The following is a 20,496-nucleotide window of genomic DNA, read 5'->3' on the forward strand; positions in this document are numbered from 1 at the left end:
ATCTAGACTTAACAGGCTCAACTAAGAGTCTCCTGGTCTCTCTGGAGTTTTTCCAGCTTTCACGGTTTGAAGGGAAGGGACATTTGTTTGTCATTAAGTCCTTGGAGCTCGTAACATGGGGAAAGAAGTTGTATAGACTCTTCATATCAAGTTGATAGAAAACCTGATCATGGAATAGCAAACATGGATTTCTGATAGGATTTCCTACTAGAGGTGTTATAATCTCTGTCTCCTAAATAACACATGTTTTAAAATGATCCAAAGTACAACCAGATTGGGGATGTAGATGTAATATATTAGAAACATCATTTAAAATGTGTGTCCAATGGTGCTGACATTTTAAAAGAAGAAAGGCAAACGGAATTTAAATACTCTCTATAAAAGTCTGCATTAATATCATGAGTCTGGTTTAATCAGTCAAAAGTAAAAAAAAAAAATCAGTCTAATAAAATTTCATATTAAAACGATTCAATGCTTTCAGGGTTGAATATTTTAATCTAAAGTATTAAACTAAACATATAAACCTTGGTGGTGAGAAAGTCTGTAGGCGGTAAGATAGTCTGGGTAATGTTCTAAACATCAGTCTTGTATTATATTAATTAAATTTATAACATTTTAAGGGAAGAAATGTTAAACACATAGTTATCTGACTCTTTCCCCTCAGTCTATGGTGGTCTGTAACGGGCAGTGGCAGACTACATACAGCTCACGGGCCAAACCTGGCTACTGACTGCTTTGGTAAATAAAGTTTTATTGGAACACAGCTGTGCCCATTCATACATATTGTCTGTGGTTACTCTAGTTACAACTACAGATTTGAGTAGCTGTAACCGAGGCCGTATGGTGTTCTGTAAGCTGGAACCTGTTTTCAAATAAAATGAATGGTAAAATCGTTATTAAAAATATCCTTAGGCACTGTGGTTTAAAAGTCCCACTTTCAACATTTAAATGTATTTTCTGTAGGATTTCTTTTGAACCACTAAAACCCAATAAAAACGGCATCTTCTGAATCAGATATTTAAAATGTTTCTGATAACGATATTAAAATTGAAGTCAGAACTATTTAGAGGTAAATGACTGACATTTGTCAATCCTATTTCGCAGGAAAGATGTTCCTTAAATGAGACCAGGCTGCATGGTGGGCTCGTAACTATAATTAGTAGAAGCAGGAGTTTCCAACGGGCCTTGTAACACAAAGAACCCTGAATATTAAAGAGCATGTCAGTGTGGTTTTCAAGCTGCACCACACACAAGTTTCCTCAGCTTCCTGTAGCTGCAAACCTAAAATAGCCTGAAGGTCAAAGCCACACAGACACACTCTTGTCACTGAATACGCTGACCATGACTGATACGAGTTGAGTTTACTTCCTCCACTAAAATTATGGTGGAAAAACAAACTCCCAACTCAAGGGCAATCACTATAACCATCGTAAGAGGAAAAAGAAGAGAGGAATAAGTCCAGAAGTGGTCTAACGCAACGATCAGCTCAGACCTCACTTTCACTAGGACCCTACTCTTGGCGTCACATGTTTGAATTATTGCATCAAGAAGGCTGTAACAGAAAAGATGTCCATGAGAAAGTAATGTGAAGCCAATATGCAAAAACGAGAATGATTGGAAACGACCATAAAATCATCAGGCTACTGACAGCTGGGGAAATTCCACATGCCAAGCAAATCAACTGCAAGGAAATATTAGAGGCTTGAGATGAAAAAAAATACACCTGAATCCATAACTGAATTAGACAAGCCTCGCTGCATGGAGAACTCTGCTGGTCACCAGGATGCAAAGCAAACGCTGGGTTACCAGACACGCATTTGTCAGCCACAGTGATTTATTGAGTGCTTTAATAATACAAGTGTACATCAACTGATCCACAGTCAAAAGTGGCAGGTCCCTAAGAAATTTACAAGCACTTTAAGTAAATCAAAATACATATTATTTTGTTCAATCCAGCAGTCTTCTGTGTGGGGACAGAAGGCCAGTGATAAACAGAGTCTCAGTAATGCACAGTGATTCTGATTGAAGCTTTTGTACAAAAATCTGGTTCCCAGTAGCATGCACCCACCGATAGACTTCAGTACAAAAAACTTAACCCTAAGCATTACATTGAAGTAGAAACGAGATAGAATTCTGAATTGATGTTTTCCCGAAGATCACAGGAAGGGAAAAAGGATCCAAAGAAAACGAACAACAAAATAACAGAACCACACAGGAATACGAAGCTTTGAAAGAAAGCTCATATTATTACAGATCTGACATTGTTTGCACTGAAAACAAAAGTTCCCATCCACGTGGAGGTGGGATTAAAAAAAAACAAACCCAGATCTTTCAAGTTAATAGAAATTAAACAGGGAATAAAACGGGAAGGGGTGGGGGGCAAAGGAAAGGGAGGGTGGGGGATGGATGACATTCCATCACAAAACGGTTCAAAAGGTGATAAAAATAAGACAAGCAGAGCCGAGGTGTGGGGCCCGATGCACTTGGTGAGTGTGCCGCGGGCCAGGGCCCTATGTGGCGTACCGCTTGGTCCACTGCCTGGCCATCCGGTCGTGCTCCGCCCTGTTGGTCATGTACTGTGTGGCGATGCTACCCACCAGCGGGTCAGCTGGAAAGGAAGCAGAGTCAGAAGTCAGTCAACGCCAGCAGCTTGGCCTCTTCAAAGCCAGGGAAGAGAGGAGTGTCTGGAAAGCTGGCCCTGGCTCAAGGTGTGGGCAGGGAGGCGAGATGCTGCGCCCTGGAACAAGGTCACCTTTGCCATGACCTGCAAGTGACCTGCCCCGGAGACCACATCTCACCCCCGCCGCCCGAGGAGCGCCTGCCTGTGCTCTGACTGCTGCCTCTTGTCACGTCTCCGGGCGAGCGTGACTCTCTCTGTCCCCACCATACATATGCTTCTCCCCCTCTTCCTCCCCTGGTTTTCAGGTAGATGTTTATTTCACAGAGAAGATGCAGGTGCGCTGTGGGCGGGGCCTGCAGGGTCCTGGATACGATCCCCTGGGGGAAGGGGGCGGGGGAAGCCTGGTCAACTCCCTGACCTGGGTTATTGCCCAGGCAGGGGTCCAGCGGCAGGTTAGTGACACAGGGCGACAGGCTGCTTCTGCCTCTATATTTGGGAATATCAAAGCCACAGAGCCCTCTACTACATAAACAGTGATCGATGTTAGTCACAGCTAACCCTCACTGACCTACCATGTCCTAAAACTTTAACACGGGAGGGCTGGCACGGGATGAAACTGCAGCCTAAGGATAGGGGTCGTCAGGGCTGGAGCTGGGCCCTGACTGCAGGTCTCCTGGGACACTGCTCCACCCAGACGGGATCAACGGTTAATGAAAACAATTCAAAGCAACTACAAAAAAAATGTAATTTACGTTTCTGGAGATCCCAGAATCCACCCGTCTCCCTCCATTCTCTAATCTCACTTCTTCCCTGAGTTTTATTTCCTGTATTTTTGGTGTCGAGAATTTGAGGGTATTAGAGCACGTGGATAAGAAAGAACCAAAAGGGAAAAAGGAAAAATATTAGCAAAAGCTAACGTTAAATATGAAAAAAAGAAAATAGGTAAAGAATATGGAAGTGGGTTTGTGGTCTACTACCACCTCATAACTCGGGAAGATTCTGAGAGTCTAAGACCCAGTAAGACATTCAAGGTCACACCTTCACAATAACCAAGGTATAACAGGAAGACCACCTTTTAGTGATCTGTTGATGCTGAGGATAACAAAGCTTGTGAAAGTCCTCCCGACAAGACTTTGCTTTTATTTTTTTAATTTTGTTACAGTTCTAACATTATATTACACCACGTTTTTTTTTTTTTTTTTTTGCGGTATGCGGGCCTCTCACCGTTGTGGCCTCTCCCGTCGCGGAGCACAGGCTCGGGACGCGCAGGCTCAGCGGCCATGGCTCACGGGCCCAGCCGCTCCGCGGCATGTGGGATCTTCGTGGACCAGGGCACAAACCCGTGTCCCCTGCATCAGCAGGCGGACTCTCAACCACTGCGCCACCAGGGAAGCCCACACCATGTTTTTTTGTTTGTTTGTTTTTTCTTTTTTGTTTTCTGGCTGTGCTAAGAGGCTTGTTGGAACTTAGTTCCCTGACCAGGGATCCAACCTGGGCCCCCTGCAGGGGAAGCGCCATATCCTAACCACTGGACCGCCAGGGGAGTCCCCAAGACTTGCTTAAGTTTTAACAAACCTCACTTAAGTTTTCCTGGACTTGTGCTAAGTTTGTTACAATTATTCTAGGGAGAGGCCAGTTTCTTATATTCACTTACATCACAAACAATGATAGTCAATGGGTGTGTTCGGAATGTCTGCCTCTCTGTGATTCTTGTCCTTCACTTGCCAAATGGTGAAACTCTATCACTTCAACTAACCGAGCCAGGGTTCAAGATAATTGAAATCAGCAGTACCAGATGTAGACACTAAACACCTGGGATTGGCAAGATATTTAAAAAAAAATGTTGTCTTTCAGTTCAGACTATAGAGTCTAAAAAAGGGCCAAAGACAGGTCTGAGTCACATTTCTCCACCTTTGAAACAAATCATCTTGTTTCAATTTCTGGAACGCAAAGCCTTAGGGCGGAACTTGGGCACCTTCAACAGAGCTTACATCTACATCGCTCAAGACAGCTGTTTGGTTAAACACACTCTACATTAGTGATGTGCGCTAAAGAGCCATCTGTACTTCCTGACTTAACTGGTCAAGGTAAAGGACAGGTTTAATGTCAGAAGAATGACCAGTGACATTAATGTTCTAGTGCAAATCTACCCTCACTGAGAGTGGGCATACTGGGAACAAGAGTCTGCTGTTTCAGCTCAAAGGAGGGAGAGGGAGAAGGAGACAGTGGGGTGGGAAAAGCATCTATACTATTTCAACAGGGGCAGAGGGGAAAACCTCAAAAACACGGTAGAGTGTTATTGATAAAACTCACATGCATTGTGCAGACATTTTTTGGTACGCTTAAATAATCAGCAGTAAATTCCTTTGAGTTCCTTTTATAATACCTTTTCAAGTTCGATTTTGAAAAGAGAAATATTTTTCCATCTGCAAAATTATACATGCTAAATATAAAAATAATAATTAACAATTTCAAAAAATCACCTCACACAGTACACAGGACAGAAAGTTGTAAGTGAAAACCGTTTGCAAATTCACTGAGAGTACTGTTAACATTTTGACTTACATCTTCCCAGACTTCTTTTCTAAACATACAATTAAAAAAAAAGATCATAGTCTGCTTTTGGAAACTTTTAAAAAACTCACTGTATGGTGAATAACTTTTTATATCAATAATTATATCCTACTTGATCATTTTTATTTGATTTTTTAATTGAAGTATAACTGACATATTACTATATTAGTTTCAGGTGTACAACACAGTAATTTGATAATTTTATAGATTATAGTCCATACAAAGTTCTTATAAAACACTGACTGTATTTCCTGCGCATCATTTAAAATATTAACCTGAATTAATAACCAGTCTTCTGTTTAGAGACATTTGGGTTCTTTCCTTTTTTTTTTTTTTTCTGCTTTATAAACAATGCTGTGAAGAACATTATTGTGTGAGCATCTTTGTAAATTTATGCAAATCTTAAATTTAAAGTGTTAATGAAGGAATAAAGGTATAAAATGAAGGAATTTAAAAATCATGTGTTATCAATCAAATAGTTCTTAAATGCTAAAATGTTTTGTTGGACAGAAAAAAGTTAAGACTACCAGTAACTGAATAGAAAATTATATCCAATGATCATTGCAGTGAATTTAGTGGAATGAGATACTCCTTTTGTAGCATATTTATAATTACGACTTGAAGTGAGATTGAATCTTGTTATTGGGTTTCACATTTCCTGGATACAGATACGCCAGGGATGAAATAACGATGACGGGTGACACATCTTCTTCCTCCTTCTCCTCTACTTTCCTGCCTGACCTCTGCTTCCCTACACAGCGCCAGGCGCCTGAACAGCAAGCATGGTTATTTGCAAGTGAGTGAAAGGCGATCTCAGTGCTCTGCCCCCTCCCCTTTTTTGGAGATTCGTGTTACATGCACCTTTGATTCCAGAAGAGAAAGGCTCAGGCGACTCCTGCAACCCCATCTGAAGGCTCACCTCTCCGTGACGGGGGCTATACTGGAAACACTGGAAACCAGAAGGGTTCACAGCCCGTCCAGGAAAGGAGGGAAACAGGGAGAACGGACTTGAGGATATGGGGAGGGGGAAGGGTGAGCTGTGACAAAGCGAGAGAGAGGCATGGACATATATACACTACCAAACGTAAGGTAGATAGCTAGTGGGAAGCAGCCCCATAGCACAGGGAGATCAGCTCGGTGCTTTGTGACCGCCTGGAGGGGTGGGATAGGGAGCGTGGGAGGGAGGGAGACGCAAGAGGGAAGAGATATGGGAACATATGTACATGTATAACTGATTCACTTTGTTATAAAGCAGAAACTAACACACCATTGTAAAGCAATTATACCCCAATAAAGATGTTAAAAAAGAAAAAAAAGGACTTCCCTGGTGGCGCAGTGGCTAAGAATCCGCCTGCCGATGCAGGGGACACGGGTTCAAGCCCTGGTCTGGGAAGATCCCACATGCCACGGCGCAGCTAAGCCCGTGTGCCACAACTATTGAGCCCGCGAGCCACAACTACTGAAGCCTGCGTGCCTAGAGCCCGTGCTCCGCAACAAGAGAAGCCACCGCAATGAGAAGCCCGCGCACCGCAACCAAGGGTAGCCCACGCTTGCTGCAACTAGAGAAAGCCCGCGTGCAGCAATGAAGACCCTACACGGCCAAAAATAAATAAATAAACATTTAAAAAAAGAAAAAAAAAAGACTAAAGGGGGTAAGAAGCAGCTAAGTGGTTAGAGGGAGCGGAGAACGACGGGCAGATGGCCGAGCTGCCCAGTGATTCCATTTGCAAGGACAAAGAACATTCTCTCTTGGTTGGTAGGTGGCATGGGAGAAATCACATGGCAAAGAAATGCTGACTCCCTTTTCTTAAGACAACACATATATTCTCAAAGAAACACAAACAAAACCAGTCCAGTATGATGGAAAAGGGGGTGTGCTCCGGGTCCAGACTGCCTGCCTTTGTACCTCGGTTCCACCGATAACTGTGTCATGTCAGGCAAAGGACTTAACTTCTCCGTGCCTCGGTTTTCTCAACTGCAAAATGAAGCTGCTATAGTTGTTGTTATAAGAATGAAATGAACTGATTATTGTCAGGTACATACAAAACTTCTGCTATCATTTTCAAAATGAAGACAGGAAAATGAATATTCATGTGCACCTTAAAAGAAATATAAATCTTATTGTCCTCTTGAAGACATTCTCTTCAGGTGAAATCCATAAAATCCAAAGCCTTTAGCATGTAATTATTAGAGAAATGCAAATCAAAACTACAATCACCTCACACCGGTCAGAATGACCACCATCAAAAAATCGACAAACAATAAATGCTGGAGAGGGTGTGGAGAAAAGGGAACCCTCTTGCACCGTTGGTGGGAATGTGAATTGATACAGCCACTGTGGAGAACAGTATGGAGGTTCCTCAAAAAACTATAACTGGAGCTACCATATGATCCAGCAATCCCACTACTGGGCATATATCTGGAGAAAACCATGGTTCAAAAGAATACAGGCACTCCACTGTTCACAGCAGTACTATTCACAATAGCCAAGATGTGGAAGCAACCTAAACGTCCATCGACAGGTGAATGGATAAAGAAGATGTGGTGCATATGTACAATGGAATATTACTCAGCCATAAAAAAGAATGAAATAATGCCATGTGCGGCCACATGGATGGGCCTAGAGATTATCATACTAAATGAAGTAAGTCAGACAAAGACAAATACCATATGATGTCATTGCTATGTGGAATCTAAAATATGACACAAATGAACTTATCTGTGAAACAGAAACAGACTCACAGACACAGAGAACAGACTTGTGGTTGCCAACGGGGAGGATGATAGGGGAGGGATGAATTAGGAGGCTGGGTTAGCAGAGGCAAACTATTATATATAAAATAGATAAACAACAAGGTCCTACTGTAGGGCACAGGGAACTATATTCAATATCCTGTGATAAACCGTAATGGAAAAGAATATGAAAAAGAATCTGTGTATATATATGTAACTGAATCATCTGCTGTACGCCTGAAATTAACACAACATTGTAATGCAACTATACTTCAGTAAAATAAATGAAACAAAAACAAAACCAAAACCAACAAAGTCCTTAGCATGGCTCCCAAGAGCATCACGATCTAGACCTCATCTTTCCAGCCTTCTCCATCCATGCTTTAAACCAGAATCAACAACTCGCAGCCTCTCCAATAAGCCCTCCAATAAGCTCTCTGCACCTTTGCTTCTGCGACGTCCTTTGCCTGATGGGCTTCTACGAATTTCTCAACATTTAGCTCAGGCATGGCCTCCTTGGGGATGCTTCTAGGGGCTTTGTAGCAGGCTTCTGTGTCCCATTTCTGTTTTGTCTGTTCGCACCTCTATCACTGTGCTGAGAACGCTGCCTTTTAGTTGTCTGTCTGCTGTACAGTCTACATTTCCCACGGGGGCTGGAGCCCACGCGTTCAGTCATTCGTAAACTATCACTGAGTCCCTACTATGTTCCAGGTCCTGCAGAACTAGTGCTAAATAAGCAAACTCCTGCCCTCATGGGACTCTGCCTGGGTCCCTCTGTGTCCGTTTCCCTCTCGTTAACCCCATGTTTACTGCGATGTATGAATGGATAGAAGAACGTAAGACAAGTAAGTAAGGAACACACAAAATAACAGCCAGAAAGAGCAGTTACTCCATAAGGCAGGTGTCCCTCTGTAGCACGATATGCTGGCTCATCACAGAAGTTTCTTCTCTACACACGACTAGCAAGTCAGTAAAGGGGACCTGATGGAGCGTGTGACAGCTTTCTTGTCTTTTCTCTTTTTTTTTAAACTTACTTATTTTTTAATTTTTTTGTATATAAGCAGGAATCCTCCCTCCCTCCCTCCCTCCCTTTCTGGCTGCGTTGGGTCTTCGTTGCTGTGCACGGGCTTTCTCTAGTTGTGGCGAGAGGGGGCTACTCTTTGTTGCAGTGCGTGGGCTTCTCATTGTGGTGGCTTCTCTTGTTGCGGAGCACGGGCTCTAGGCTCACAGGCTTCAGTAGTCGTGGCACGCAGGCTCAGTAGTTGCGGCTCGCGGATTCTATAGCGCAGACTCAGTAGTTGTGGCGCAGGGGTTTAGTTGTTCTGCGGCATGTGGGTCTTCCCGGACCAGGGCTCGAACCCGTGTCCCCTGCACTGGCAGGCGGATTCTTAACCATTGTGCTATCAGGGAGGTCCTAACTTAATTATTTTCTTATTGAACTTTGTGGTTAGCACTTTGCCATGTCTTGGATTCTTCGAGGCTATAAACCGCCGCTTCTCCAGCTGTCCCACCATCCCCATGATGAGCACTTACTCACCAAGTCACTGGAGGCTTTCTGTGGGTCTGCCTCGCCATGAGGAATAGCTCTTTTTTGTGTCTTTCATGGAACTTTTCTTCCATGGTTTGGTTTAGCCTAGTTTTATTTAAATCTTTTATAAAATTAAAAAGTAATTGGTGCTCATTATAATAAATTCAAATAATAAAGAAGCACGTATGATGTAAAGAATACGACCTTCTTCCCTTCAATTTCCCACCATCTCAAGGTAACTGCTGTTAATGGCTGGATGCTCACCGCTCCAGACTGTTTTCTTTATTTATATTTAAACCCAATGGGAATCACACGGTTCTGCAACTTGCACTTTCCTCTGGGCCAATATACAGTAGTTGTGTTTCTAAGATACTAGAAATAGACTTAGCTTATTATTTTAAATAATTATAGGGCACTCCTTTGCACAGTTATTCAGCTTTCATTTTTCCATCCCCTACTGATGCACATTTATTGATACATTAGATTTGATTTTTTGCTATCAGGACTAGTATTACCATCTTGTGTACATCTTTGAGCATAGGTTTGTGTCGTTCTGGAGGGTAGATTCTTCTAGGTGACAGTATTGGGCCAGAGAGTACAGTACACACTTAAACTTTTTGCCAAATACTGCCAAACGGCCCTTCAATAAAAGGATGTACAATTTATCCTATTTCTGGACATTCTCCCTAACACTGCATTACCAATCTTTAAAAATTGTTTTTGTCAAGGTAACCAAAAAAAAAAAAAAATCCCTGTCGTTGTATCTGGATATAATTTGATGTCTACTGAGGTTTAACATATTCTTGTGTTTGTTCACCATTTGTATTTCTTCTCCTGTGACGTGCTTGTTCATGCCTTTTGCCTATTTTTTCCTTACTATCATGAAGGAGTATTTTATATATTATAAATATTAAGCATGCACTGGAAGTTCGGCTTTGGCCTCAGTATTCAACCAAAATTGCTTTAGTCTTTGGAGGACTGAACAGACAAATGCCTCCTTTGATGTTATTTTGAGCTTTGCTGAACTTGTGGAGATCAAGGATCAGGTTACCATCATATTTAATAAATACAGATCATCTTTCGGATTATTACTAATATCTGAAGACTGGTTTTTAAAATATTGGTAAGCATGATGAATGTTAACTTGGGACTGAAAATCTCTTTCAGTTGAAGACAAACAATATGACATACAAGGAAAAGATGTGGAACCGTCTTCACATGTATTCACACAAACGCTCAAAGTGAGATGGGAGCGCAGCTATCGTAAGGGAGAAGGCTTCTGGCACAAAACGGGCCTTACGATTGTCCACTGCAGATACCGATACTGAGAGTAAAGCACTTGTAACAACCAGCGGCTGCTGGCAGAGAAAGTAGTGCGTCCAATGATTGTGTGAGTCAGGAAATGAATGCAAACACATTAGAGATAAAAATATGAGGGCAAAAGGCTTCTGTTGGCTTCTGAAATACCCAGAAGACGTCGTCTTTAAGCATTTTGCACACAGCTCCGGTTTGTGGGAGGACCTGCAGGGACACTGCACCGTGATCGCCGTGAGCCAAATCTTTTAAGTCTAGGGGGTGAGGAGGTAAGTCTTCACCTTTCTGTTACCATTAGAGAAAAAAGAAAGCGTATTGACCTCATAGCAAAATCTCCACTAAGAGTAACCCACAGTGGGATAGACAGCCAAAGAAAAACATGCTTTTCATCAGGCGAAAACATCTAAGTCTGGCAAGTGTGCAGAGGAGTCTCCTAGCGGCTGGCAGTGCTAAGAAATTATACTGTGACAAACTTTAAAAACATATCTGATTTTTTTCATGAAATTAAAAAAAAATTTTTTTTGGCCGCTCAGCTTGTGGGATCTCAGTTCTCCAACCAGGGATTGGACTGAACCTGGGCCACGGCCGTGAAAGCGTGGAGTCCTAACCACTGGCCCACCAGGGAGTTCCCTCTAATTTTTAATAATAATGTTATAGTATTACTTAAATTCTTAAACTAAAATTTCGTGTTTATTCTTGTATCTCAGAAGGTCACTTTATGGTGGGAACATTCAGCATTGCCTTAGGTTGTTTATTGATTTTAATGCTGGCTGTTCAGTATTCAGCCAAAAATAAATTCAGTGCACCTCTAAGGAAAATACTATTTATCTATTATATGTGGAGGAAATATTTTCTCCCAGTCTTTTGTCCTTTAACTTAGTTTATAATATCTCTTGCCATTACAAGTTTAACGTTTTTCAGTACTTAAATAAGTCAATCTTTCCCTAGTATTTTTTAGCGTGATGTCATGTGTATTTGACAAAGGCCTTCTCCACTCCAGTATTTCAGAAGTATTCTCCTACATTTACATACAGTAACCGTCTGTGCAATGCTAGCTTTGTCACACAGACGATCCCCATATGTATCTGGACCTGATTCTGTACTTGATGTTCTTGCATTCGATTAATTTGTCTTTTGCTTTATTGACTCCTATTTTCTTGCTACTGTCTTACAGTGTGTTTGATATCCGGTAGGATAAGTTCTCACGCGTCCCCACTTCTTTCCTTCACTAAAGTTTTTCTTGGAGAACTGTAATCTTGAGGCTGAGACTTGGAGCAGTGAAAGCTAGTTCACCCCGGGGTATAGGAATTTCATGTCTCTTTGAAGAATGTTATCAAGATTGAGGAATGACTGAATTCCTCAGGGTCTACTAATTAAAAATCAAGTGAGTAGGACAAAGATAAGGTTTTTTTGTAGTTTGGAATGTGGGGAAACCAGACCATTAATTATAGGCCTAACCCAGACCAGAAGGGTTGTTAAGTACCCTGAAAAAAAAAAAATATATATATATATATCACATATACATAGAGTGTGTGTGTGCCTGCGTGCGATGCTCATGGCTCACAAAGCGATTTAGGGAGAACGTTACCATGCCTATGATTTAAACCAAGTGGTGGATGCTATCCAACTAGATTTAACTTCGAAAATGCTAAATAAAACTGCATATCAGTCTAGCAAGGTATGCTATTACCTCAGAATTAATAACTAGCGATGCTAAAAGAGGAACCAAGTACCCCAACTTCTAAAGAGACATTAATACCTTCCTCAGGACTTGCTAAGAGAAGAGGAGCTGGGGGGCTTCCCTGGTGGCACGGTGGTTAAGAATCCGCCTGCCAATGCAGGGGACACGGGTTCGAGCCCCGGTCTGGGAAGATCCCACATGCCACGGAGCAACTAAGCCCATGCGCCACAACTACTGAAGCCCGCACGCCTAGGGCCCGTGTTCTGCAACAAGAGAAGCCACTGCAATGAAAAGCCAGCGCACCACAATGAAGAGTAGCTCCCGCTCGTCGCGACTCGAGAAAGCCCGTGCGCAGCAACGAAGACGCAACACAACCGAAAAAAAAAAAAAAGAAAAGAAACACAGCCATTCTCAAATATTAAATTACATAAAGTTACAATTAAGTAATTTATAAAGGTAATCTATACTTAAAACTTATCATTTCTTAATTATTTTACGGCTATTATTATTTACCGTCATAGATTTTTTTAAGGTCTTTTCTATCCGTATGGTGGAAAAACACCATGTGCATCTTGTCCCGATTACACACTCAGGAAGGTCACATAAGTAGCTTGAAATCAGCAAATGCTACAAATTAGGACTTGATTTACTGTTTTGCCGATTGTCTGTGGTTAAGAAAGTGATGGAGAAAACGCTAACAGCGCAGATCAAACTTAAAAGTGTATCACGTCTAGATCCTTACACAGTGAAGAGCATAAAAACTGGAGGATATATTCTTCCAGCACGAGACCATTATCTGATTCAGAAAGAAGTTGCTCGCGACACTAACCCGTGAAGTTCTGACACGCTTTTTCTTTGTTTTACTTTGGTCTTAGTTCGTAACTATGTATGAAAATATCGCCCAACATTCCTGTTAGAACCACACTCACTTGCTAAAAGTCACTGTAAGTCTCCTGAGAATGAATCAGCTACATGGAATTTGCGGTAAAGAGAACTGTATATTTTATTATCTGTAAACTGTGTACATTTTTACATCAGTAAAATGTATAATAAATCTATGTACGTACATATGTGCGTACAACCACCCCTTCTAGCCACTGCCCATTTCAAAGTTACCCACACCCATGGGGAAGGGCTTAGCCAAGGAAGTTGAGCCGGGGCTGGGTCTTCTACATCAGGGGACTGGGAAGTAAGACCTCGGATTCCGGCACGTGAAGCAGCATTTTGACACCTGTCACCCAGAAGGCATGGACGGCAAGATGCTGCTTGCCAAGGAAGCAGAAAATCAGGTACAGGGATGCCGCCCTCATCCTTTATCTGACCCCACAGCCTAGGAGTCAGGCCTTGGAAAGGGAGGGAAGAGGTGTCTGAGAACCAGACCTGCTTGCTCCACCCTGACGGAGTGGAAACAGGAAATGAGATTTAAATCAGTATGAGAGGAGAGTTTAAAAACCGACAAGACTGACTTTTCTATTAACTGAAAGTAACCCGAACGCTGCTAAATATTGTTAAGGGATAGAAAAGCAAAATTCAACTAAATGTGGCCTAAAGCAGTGAATGAGAAAATTAAGGCCAGTCCATACTAATGCCCCCTGAGTTGCGAGGGCTCAACAAACAATACGAATACACTGGCTACGACCTCAACTATACTGTTGATAGAATATTTTTCCAAACGTCAAAACTTGTCCTATCAGCCTACACAGCAGTGCTATGTACCCTAAATCAATGTGTGTTTTGAAATAGAAAGCGTCTGTTAGACTAGTTTATTGCCAAATAATATTCTATTGTATGAACATACCACATTATATTTATCCATTCCTTAGGTGATGGACATGTGGGTTGTTTTCACCTTTTGGATATTGCGAATACCCACATGCTGCTGTGAACGTTTGTGTAGAAGTTTTGCATAGATCTGTTTTCATCTCTCCTGGGTCTATACTCGGCAGTGGAATTGCTTGGTCATATGGGAACTCTATGCTTAACCGTTAGATGAACTGCCAAAATGCTGTCCAGAGAGAATTTCACATCCCTCCCCAGCAACGTGCGAGGGGTCCGATTCTCTGTGTCCTCACCAACACGTGTTAGCATCTGAGGATGCCAGATTATAAAGACAGAATAGCTTACACCCATTGGCCTCTACCTACCAAGTGTCCAGTTAAAAAAATGTATACCATATTCCCTACAAACCTATGTTCCTGCCAACCATGGAAAATAAATTCTCTGAAGTTGGAGTCTTTTTCTCACGGTCCGTGTCTACGAGAGAACAAAGATTATTCTGATCCTGTCTTCCCTCTACTTCTAACCCTGATGGAAGTAAAAATGACAACAATAATCTAATGAGACTTGTTTGTAATGCACACCTTTTCTTCAATATAAAAAAATACATTTTAATCCCACAGTCCTCAACTGTAGTCTGCCCATTATAAACTAGTATTCTAATGTATCAATTTCCCCCTCACACCACCTCTTTTGTTCACACTGCTGTTCCGTGCGGAGAGCAGGACAGGAGATCATGTGAGAGCGGGCGTGAACACAGCAGTCGTGCCCCAGATGCATCGCACATATCCACAGTCTCCGCCGCATCGGGGAATCTGGACTCGTGTCCAGAGGTATAAATAACCCAGCTCAGGGCCACAGCTGGACCAGAACGTCAGTGGTGTCAGGTGACTGGATCCTTCTGTCTGCCGTTGAGGGCTGGCAGTGTGTAGCCGAGGCGGCCTGGTGAGTCACATGGACACTGCCGCGCTGAGGAATCACTTTCCCTCAGAGTGTGGGCTTTGACTTGGGCTGAGGCCTTGCTCTAAACCTCCTCCCAACTCCTCCCTTTCCTTCAGGGTAGGCAAGGCCTCTTTTGCAGTCGTTTTTTTCTCTTTTTTAATTAATTTTTTTTGGAGTATAGTTGCTTTACAATGTTGTGTTAGTTTCTACTGTACAGCAAATGAATCAGCTATACGTATACATACATCCCTTTTTCTTTGGATTTCCTTCCCACTTAGGTCACCACAGAGTATTGAGTAGAGTTCCCCGTGCTGTACGGTAGGTTCTCATTACTTATCTATTTTACACATAGTAGTGTATATATGTCAATCCCAACCTCCCAATCCATCCCACCTTCCCTTCCCCCTCTTGGTAACCATACATCTGTTCTCTATGTCTGTGTCTCTATTTCTCTTTTGCAGTCTTATATCACAAAAACAGCAGAGTGTCTGGGGCACGGGAGATGACAGTTCAGTAAGTATTTGTGTAATAAATGAACTAACAAGTAATTCCACTGGTCAGGATGGAACTTAGTTTGCTGGAGGTATCAGGTTTCTGGCTAGACATCCTTCTTCCTTCCCATGCTTGAGCCTAAATGACATTTATCCCTATGGGATCAGCAGCTCCCCAAGTCCCTAACGTGAGATAGTAAGCATTTGGGCAGCCCTGGTGTAAATTTATTTTGTGATTTAATATTTAGCTATCTCTGCTTTGAGTCTAAAGCATACAATATGGGCTACTTCCTACAACTGACCTCTTACTTTGTCTTCAAGCTTCCCTGCTATCTCCTTTTGGTCCCTGAAGCCTTCAATTCTTATTTTTAAAAATTGAGGTATACTTGATGTATAATGTATGTTTTAGGTGTACAACATAGTGATTCCCAATTTTTAAAGGTCATATTCCATTTATAGTTATTAGAAAGTATTGGCTATATCCCCTGTGTTGTAGCTTATTTACTTTATACATAGTAGTGTGTACCTCTTAACCCCCTACTTTGCCCCTCCCTGCACTGGTAACCACTAGTTGATTCTCTATATCTGTGAGTCTGTTTCTTTTTTGCTATATTCGCTAGTCTGTTGTATCTTTCAGGTTCCACATATAAGTATATCATACACTACCTGTACTTGTCTGACATTTCACTCAGCATAACACCCTTCAGGTCCATCCATGCTGTTGCAAATGGCAAAATTTCATTCTTTTTTAGGGCTGAGTAGTGTTCCATTGTGTGTGTGTGTGTGTGTGTGTGTGTGTGTGTGTGTGTGTGTATCTTTATCTATATCTATACCTGTATCTATACGTACATGTATATCTACCTCACATCTTCTTTACCCATTCATCTGTTGATGGACACTTGGATTGCTTCCATATCTTGACAACTGTAAAGAATGCTGCTATGAACACTGGGGTGCATATATCTTTCCGAATTAGTGTTTTCATTTTCTTTAGATATATACACAGGAATGGAATTGCTGTATCATATGGTAGTTCTACTTTTAATTTTTTGAGGAACCTCCATACTGTTTTCCATAGTGGCTGAACCAGTTTACATTCCCACTAATAGTGTACAAGGGTTCCCTTTTCTCTACATCCTTGCCAATATTTGTTATTTGTGGTGTTTTGGATGATAGCCATTCTGACAGGTGTAAGGTGATTCTAATTGTGGTTTTGATTTGCATTTCCCTGATGGTTGGCAATATTGAGCATCTTTTCATGTGTCTGTTGACTGTCTATATGTCTTTGGAGAAATGTCTATTTAGGTCTTCTGCCCATTTTTAACTGGGTTGTTTTTTGATAGTGAGTTGTACATACTGTTTATATATTTGGATATTAACCCCTTATAGGTCATATTATTTGTAAATATTTTCTCCCATTCAGTAGGTTGTCTTTTCGTTTTATTGATGGTTTCCTTCACTGTGCAAAGGTTTTGAAGTTTAATTAGGTCCAATCATTTAATTTTGTGGAATTTTGCATTTATTTCCTTTGCTTTAGGAGACAGATCCAAAGAAATATTGCTGCGATTTATGTCAGCGTGTACTGCCTATGTTTTCTTCTAGGAGTTTCATGGTTTCCAATCTTACATTTAGGTCTTTAATCAATTTTGAGTTTATTTTTGTATATGGTGTTAAAGAATGTTCTAATTTCATTCTTTTACATGTAGCTGTCCAGTTTCCCAGCACCACTTACTGAAGAGATTGTCTTTTCTCCATTGTAAGTTCTTGCCTCCTTTGCTGTAGATTAATTGGCCATAAGTGCATTTGTTTATTTCTGGGCTCTCTACTTTGTCCCATTGATCTACATGTCTGTCTTTGTGAGAGTATCATACTGTTTTGATTACTGTCGCTTTGTAATATAGTCTGAATTCTCAAAAGATTTTTATATTTAGTCTGCATTCAGTTGTTCCCTGTTTTATTGGCATCTTGCCTGAACTTGAACCTCCTTTGTTTTAACCCCTTGGGCAACATGTTCTACCACTAGACCAAACTTTCTCTCTATATACTGCTTCTTCCGTACTTCTGCTTCAGCCAAGTGAGAAGGTTTATTTCTAGGATTCAAACTCCTACTGTATCCTTCTGATATAGGTAAAGAACCATGTCAAACAAATTCTAGTATGTCATAGGTAGTAAATTGTGAACATTGTTTTCCATTTTTCTGCTAGCAGGAAATGGGGGATGGGTGACACGAGGATTGATACCCTGGGTACCATGAACTGACTAAATAATATTCACTGATCTTGGAATGCATCCTTCTTGCACACCAGGCTTGGCCTGGGAATTTGTGGGAGACCAGGCACAGTCAAGTTCACACAGTCACCAGTGATGCTGTCATAGTCATTAGGAAACCAAGTGCTGGGGATTCTGATTCCCAAATATCTTTTGGCTCTTCCCCTCTTCTACCTCCTTATGGCCTCTGTGATCTCCTACCTGGACCATCAAAGTACCTTCTTGAACATCTCCCTGTCTTCAGTCTTTCCACTCCTCAATAAACTAAACTTTAGTTTTTAAAGACACAAACCTGGTCATACAAGGTCCCTCTTTTAAAACCTTCTATTTCCCACTGTCCCCTCTCCCCTGCCAGGAGATCCCCAGGGCCAAGGCCAACTATGCAGAAAGATGCTTTTTTGCCAATAACCTGCTTGATGTCACAGATGTTTTTTACTCATTAAATTATTTTTTCTGTATCTTAATCATACTTGTATCTTCAATAGGGGCTGCTCCAATGTTTTGCCCTCTCTTTTAGTTCTTACTGTTTCTGGAGGAAATAGAAGTTTTCAAAAGAGGCAAACGAGGTGAGAGAACACTATAACACAGAATATTATTGTTCACAGAGGAAGATTTTTGATTCAAAACTTCATGCTCATGAACTGTAAAGTGTTGTCCTATGTATTAAAACAACTCATCAGTATGAAGTGGCTTCCACATTAACAGGCTTGTGAGCAGTAACTCCTGATAACAACTGGGTGAGTCTACACTGTTGTGCTAGTCTTCCCTGGCAGACCAATCTCTGAGGATGGAGACAATAGGAACCACTGATCTCATGAGGCGGGCGCTGAAAACACAGAAAGGAGGGAAGAAAGGAGGGGGCAGAAGCACTTAACCAAAGTAATTGCATACACATTCACTCCTCCAAAGTAATGAACTATTTAGGAGAATCATCTTGTCCCATATGTGGGAGGGGAGAAAAGAGCCAATTGCTCATTGTGGGATTTTTCTAACCGCGTTTTAAAGCCTCGCAGAGTTAAGCCAACTTCTCTGGAGCCACATGGCCCCTATAACCTCCACAGCGTGGAAATCCCAGCCCTCTGCTGGCCACTGCTCCCCTAAGTAGGTTTTGGGTTACCCCTAACAAGACCTGTTGCACTGGCTTCTGTACCTGCTGACCATTCTTACTTTAACACTTCTCAGCATGGCTGCAAGCCTCTGTCACCTTAAAAAAGTGCCAGGCCTATGTTGGGACAAGGACATACACCCAAACTCTCCAACTTTCTCACACTTCGAGACAGTGCAGTAATTCAGAATTGGGCCTCTCTCAGATGTGGAGAAAAGGGAAGCCTCCTACACTGTTGGTGGGAATGTAAACTGGTGCAGCCACTGTGGAGAACAGTATGGCGGTTCCTCAGAAAGCTAAAAATAGAGCTACCATATGATACACTCCTGGGCATATATCCAGACAAAAGTCTAATCCAAAAAGATACATGCACCCCTATGTTCATAGCAGCACTATGTACAATAGCCAAGACATGGAAGCAACCTAAATGTCCATCGACAGAGGAATGGATAAAGAAGATGTGGTACATGTATACAGTGGAATATTACTCAGCCATAAAAAAGAATGAAATAATGCCACATGCAGCAACATGGAAGCAACTAGAGATTATCATACTAAGTGAAGTAAGTCAGAAAGAGAAAGACAAACATCCTATAATATCACTTATATGTGGAATCTAAAATATGACACAAGTGAACCTATCTATGAAACAGAAACAGAATCATGGACATAGAGAATGGACTGGTGGTTGCCAAGGGGGAGGGGTGTGGGGGAGGGATGGAGTGGGAGTTTGGGATTAGCAGATGCAAACTAGTATATATAGAATGGATAAACAACAAGGTCCTACTGTATAGCACAGGGAACTATATTCAATACTCTGTGATAAACCATAATGGAAAAGAATATGAAAAAGAATGTGTGTTTATATATATATATATATATAAAAATGAATCACTTTCCTGTACACCTGAAATTCACACAACATTGTAAAGCAACCATACTTCAATTAAAAAAAAAAGTGAAAAACCTGCACAGAATCGAGCCTCTCTCTAAGCGACTGCAGGACCCCTTGGTGAAGCAGGGGAAATTTGGCTTGTATTTGGTTGCCTCCCTCTCCGTTCGGTTCACTCCCTGGCATATTTATTTCCCCTTCCTGACACTCCCAGATCTTTCTCTCTGAGAGGAGATGACCATATATCTGACCTCGGTGTGACCGTCCCCGAATGGGTCATCTTTCCCAGGGGCGTGTATATTTTCAAAGAGAACTCCGGAGACCCCATTTAGCACAAAGAAATGAAACTAACACAAAACAGTTGCAACAAAGGACTAGGTGTATAATTTAGCTCTGTCTTTTGACTCGGAGGGGTCTGGGGTTCTTCAAATCACAGAGCTGAAAGCCACCCCGACTCTGCCTCTGAAGGGACACAGCGCAGGGCGTGACACACAACCGTGTCTTTGCCCTCCCCTTCTCATAAGCCTGGTTTTCACGATTCCTCCTCATGCAGCTGGATGAGTGCATCATTT

At 41.8% G+C, this 20,496-nt stretch overlaps 1 protein-coding gene across 2 annotated transcripts in view; it reads right to left on the bottom strand.

Annotated features, from left to right (window-relative positions):
• Nucleotides 1–1,820: 1,820 nt before the first annotated feature.
• Nucleotides 1,821–20,496, bottom strand: part of LOC136122172 (ubiquitin-conjugating enzyme E2 E2) — a 338,665-nt gene continuing 319,989 nt past the window's right edge. The window contains exon 6 of one of the 2 annotated variants that reach the window (XM_065876010.1): nt 1,821–2,608. In XM_065876010.1, coding sequence (XP_065732082.1) covers nt 2,511–2,608 — 98 coding nt within the window. In that variant the 3' untranslated portion in view covers nt 1,821–2,510. The remainder of the gene's footprint in view (nt 2,609–20,496) is intronic. The other variant, XM_065876011.1, reaches the window with a different exon arrangement.

This window comes from Phocoena phocoena, chromosome 4 (assembly GCF_963924675.1).
Source record: "Phocoena phocoena chromosome 4, mPhoPho1.1, whole genome shotgun sequence".
In the NCBI taxonomy this organism is placed as follows: domain Eukaryota; kingdom Metazoa; phylum Chordata; class Mammalia; order Artiodactyla; family Phocoenidae; genus Phocoena; species Phocoena phocoena.